Source organism: Myotis davidii, unplaced genomic scaffold (genome assembly GCF_000327345.1).
Source record: "Myotis davidii unplaced genomic scaffold, ASM32734v1 scaffold609, whole genome shotgun sequence".
In the NCBI taxonomy this organism is placed as follows: domain Eukaryota; kingdom Metazoa; phylum Chordata; class Mammalia; order Chiroptera; family Vespertilionidae; genus Myotis; species Myotis davidii.
This window is the reverse complement of record NW_006300164.1, coordinates 3222689-3226851: the sequence shown is the minus strand read 5'-3', so window position 1 is coordinate 3226851 and position 4163 is coordinate 3222689. Positions and strand designations below refer to the sequence as shown.

Genomic DNA, 4163 nt, shown 5'->3' with positions numbered 1-4163 from the left:
GCGGCCCCCCGGCGGGGCGCTGACCTACTGCAGGAAGGACCGCCTCCCGGTCCGGAAGAAGGACTCGATCTGCTCCAGCGAGCGGCCCTTGGTCTCGGGCACGCAGCAGCCGGTGAACACCAGGTTCAGCAAGCAGATGGCAGCGAAGAAGAAGAAAGGCACCTGCAGGCCGAAGGCGTTCTGGGGGCGGAGAGGAGCCGGTCACACGGCACCGAGGACCCTCCACCCCCGCGTGAGCTTCCTGCCCTGCTCGCCTTCGCCACCTTGGGGGCCTCCACCTGCTCTTCGCTCAGAGACCTGGGGCTCCCCCCTGCCTGCAGCCTGAGCTGTAGGGCCTTAGGTGGCACTCGAGGCCCCGGAGGCCTGCACCCAGCCTTCCTCTGTGTGGGCCTCGCTCAGCCTGCCCTGCCGGGCCCTCTGCCTCAGCCTCACCCCGGCACCCCTCCCCACCCAGTGCCGTTCTTATTCGTCTCAGCTGTTCATGCCCCTGCCTGCAGGAAGCCTGGGAGCTTGTACCTGCACTCCTGGGCCCCATCCTCCCTTCCTGCCCTGTGCCCATCTAGGCCTCTGCCTCCAGGCCTCTCACCCATTCTGGGCCCAGCCCTGCCTGGCCCTGGGTAGCACCGCCAGAGCTGCCCCATCGGACTCTGCTCGGGCGCTGGGGCTCAGATTCCACTGGCATCAGGGCCTGCCCGGCTGGGAACCCATGGGGGGGGTTAAGCCAGGTGGGCACCCTGTGTGTGGCATGCAGGATGCCACATGTGGCTGGCCAGGAGGGCACACTGAGACTCACTGCCCAGACAGGCCCAGCGGCCCCGGAGGGTGACAGAGCGAGCGGGCGGGTATGGCTTCCTGGCGGGAGGTCAGCTGACTTTCCAGCACAGCTCCCAGCCCACTGTCCTCTGTCCGGACCGTTAGCTGTCCTGGCCGCGTGGGCCGCAGTGTGGAGGGGCGGGCGGTGGAGAGCCCCCAGCACAGCCCCCAGCAGGGCACTCACCACCACTGGCAGGAAGGAGTTGGTGAGGGCGAAGGCGGTCAGCCAGCTGACCAGCACGCAGAGCCCCGAGGCCACGCCGCGGGCCCGCAGCGGCAGGATCTCAGACATGAGGAGCCACGTGATGGGCCCCCAGCCCATGGCGTACCCTGTGCAGGGGGGCAGCGGGGCAGTTCAGGCCTGAGCTGCTGAGAGACCCCTCCCCAGCCACCCGACCACCCAGGACAGCAGTGCCCTGCCCACGACACAGCCACCCCCCCCACTCCCCCCCATGACAACCCTGCCTCCCGGGCCGGCAGCCCCTGCCCCAACCGCCGCACCTACCCGTGATGAAGAGCATGGTGGCCAGCAGGGGTACCAGGGTGAGGAAGGTGGTGGGTGTGGCCAGGGGCTGCTCTGCGCCCCCCAAGGGCATGCTCTCGAGGCCCATGGTGTTGTTGGGGGCCACAGGCTTGGGGCCGAAGTGGATGTACAGCCCCAGTGTCACGTTGGCCGCAAACATGATGGAGGCTGTGGACGGACCGGTGGCCCTCGGGGCCAGGACCCTCTGAACTACGGCTCCTGGGAGCCCCTTCCACGGAGCCACCCCCGTGGCCCCATCTCCTCGGGCGCCATCCCAGCCCACGGGGACTGGTCACTTCCAGACTGGAAGCTCCCACATGTTCGGGCGTCCACCACACCCACACGCTGTGCCAGTGGCTGTTGCTCACAGGAGCCCAGCAGACCTCTGGGGCAGCCGGTGCGTGCCAGGCCCTGTGCCCGGGTGTGAGGCAGGGGCCACCAGGGCAGGTCCCACCCAAGCCCCTGGAGCCCAGCCACACGGCTCCCCCCTTGCGGGGCGCAGCCCCTGGCAGCTGCCGGCGGGGTGGGGGCTCACCTGAGACAAAGAGCAGGACCTTGCGGCCGGCCCGGTCCATGGTGAGGGCCGCGATCATCACTGCAAAGAGCCTCACGGCGCCCACGATGGCGGCGTCATCCTGCGGGGGCTGCAGGGAGGAGGCCATGGGCTGAGGAACCCGGCCTGCTTTCCTGCCCCACCGCCACCCCCACCAACCCTCAAGACACTCGGGGTCCTCAGGCCCCACACCCTGACCCCACCTCCTGGAAGCATGGAGCCGCTGAGCACCTACTAAGTGCCAGGCCCTTTCTCTGGCCCCTGCCCTGGCCTCGGGGCCTCTCAGGCAGGGGCGCAGGACCTAGCGGGACAATGCCGGTGGGACTGGCTCCACTAATCTTCAGATCTCATCGCCCTCTGTGCCCAGGGCCAGCAGTGAAGCCAGGCATCTGTTATCTCCTTTCTGCAGAGGCCGCCTGGGGCACGTGGCCCCAAGGCCAGAGGCGGACACTGTGACCTCCATGCCCAGAGGTCTGCACAGCCCTGACACTGGTTTTCTCTGTCATCCGGGACACTTCTTTAAACCTGTAAGCTCTACTCCCAAACGTTACTCTGAGAACGGGTGTATGCACGGAATCAGTTACCAGCCCAGGAGGCCTCCACCCGCCCGCGAGCCCGCATGCAGCACTGCAGGTCTAGGTGGGGCGGGCGGGCGCCAGGTGGGTGGCGCTGGGCTGGTACTCACCAGCAGGACGGCGGTGCGGGTGAAGATGGGCTGCAGGTAGACCAGCACGGGTGTGATGCCCGTCAGCTGCTGCAGGAAGCGCATGAGCACGGCGATGGTGATGGGGCGGTACATGTGGGGGTCCCGGGCCTCGGCCCATGACATGCGGCTGCTCTGGAGACACAAGTGCTGCTCAGGCGGCAGGGCCAGCCCCTCCAGCGGTGTCGCCTGCCCTGGGCTGCATGGAGCTAGGTGGGGACTCCCTGCTTCCCTCCTCTGGGAAACAACCCAGGCCAGGGGGCAGGCTGGGGGACCCCTGCCCAGACCCCCAGCTCCTGGACCAACGGTGGGTCAGGACAGACGCCTGTGTGGCAGGCTCTCGGGTCCCTAGGCATCCCCCGCACGAGCGTGGCCTCCGGGTCAGGTAACCCAGTTTCCGGGAAAAGCCAGCGAGGCTCAGAGAGGCCGCGGCCACAGAGCTGTGGGCGCCAGAGACGGGTGTGGGGCAGGGCGCCCCCCCCCCACCTCCACTGCACCTGTCTCTGCACGTTGTCCTGGATCTGCTGGAACTCCCAGCGGATGTCGGCCTGGGCCCCGCGCAGCCAGCCCAGCGCCTGCAGGGCCTCGGCGTCGCGGCCCCGGGACAGCAGGAAGCGCGGCGAGTTGGGCATGAAGCTGAGCAGCAGGATCATGACGACCACGGGCCCCTCCCCGGCCACGGCCAGCCAGCGCCACGGCAGCAGGAGGCCTGCGGGGAGGAGGGAGGAGCTGGGGTCCGGCTGGACGCGGGGCCCCTTCCCTGGGCTCTGAGCAACCTCACCTGCCCTCAAGGCTACTCCCAGCGCCACCTCCTATGGGCACCTGCCCCATCAGCCCAGCCCTCTGTGTTCTGGACCAGGAGGGGCCCGGGGATGGCCTGGCCCCTGGCCCAGGGCCCTGGAGGGTCTCAAGGCCACAGCGGGGCGATGGAGGGGTGGCCTGAGCAAGCAAGAGCCGGGCCTCCACCCCCACCCCTTCCTGCCCTCAGCCGGCTGCCCTGATCCCCCTTCTATGTGGATCTCCCACTGAGACTGCTGGCCCAGAGCCGCCCCCGCCCAAGTAGGGGGGTCTGGTGACCAGAGGGGCAGGGAGCTGCCGGGGGTACACTGTGTGGTGCGGCCGGGAAGCCAGGTGTCTCCCCTCCCAGCCTGCAGCTCATTTGGGGGCACAGCGTTCCCTTCCCACCACGTCGGCTCAGGCACCCCCTCCCCCCCATCCTGCACAAGGAGGTGCTGAGCACTTGTCTTACCAAGCGCGTAGAGAGACAGCGACCCGAACACGGCCATGAGCTGGGGCGTGGACCCCAGAGCCCCACGGACACCGGGGGGAGCAATCTCAGACAGGTACACCTGCAAGACCCCCCACCCGACCTGCGGTGAGGACACAGGCCTGGCCCAGGCGGCCGCGTTGGCGATCCTTGCAAAGAGGGGGGTGGGGTTTCCGGTGGGTCCCTCGTCCTGATCACGACTCACCGCATGACCTCCCCTGGGCCTCAGTTTCCCTAACTGTCAGGGGGGCAGAAGCACTCGGCTCTGAAACGGGGAGTGGGAGAGCCCGTCTCTGTTCCCCTG

The 4163-nt window shown here is 68.6% G+C and overlaps 1 protein-coding gene across 1 annotated transcript in view; it reads right to left on the bottom strand.

Annotated features, from left to right (window-relative positions):
- Positions 1 to 6: 6 nt before the first annotated feature.
- The window catches only part of SLC2A6 (solute carrier family 2 (facilitated glucose transporter), member 6), a 6772-nt gene continuing 2615 nt past the window's right edge, over positions 7 to 4163 (bottom strand). Inside the window, exons 4-10 of the mRNA XM_015572372.1 lie at positions 3842 to 3941; positions 3090 to 3301; positions 2575 to 2727; positions 1872 to 1980; positions 1319 to 1504; positions 998 to 1143; positions 7 to 180 (exon numbers count right to left, since the gene is read on the bottom strand). Of these exons, the coding sequence (XP_015427858.1) occupies positions 25 to 180; positions 998 to 1143; positions 1319 to 1504; positions 1872 to 1980; positions 2575 to 2727; positions 3090 to 3301; positions 3842 to 3941 (1062 nt within the window). The 3' untranslated portion in view covers positions 7 to 24. The remainder of the gene's footprint in view (positions 181 to 997; positions 1144 to 1318; positions 1505 to 1871; positions 1981 to 2574; positions 2728 to 3089; positions 3302 to 3841; positions 3942 to 4163) is intronic.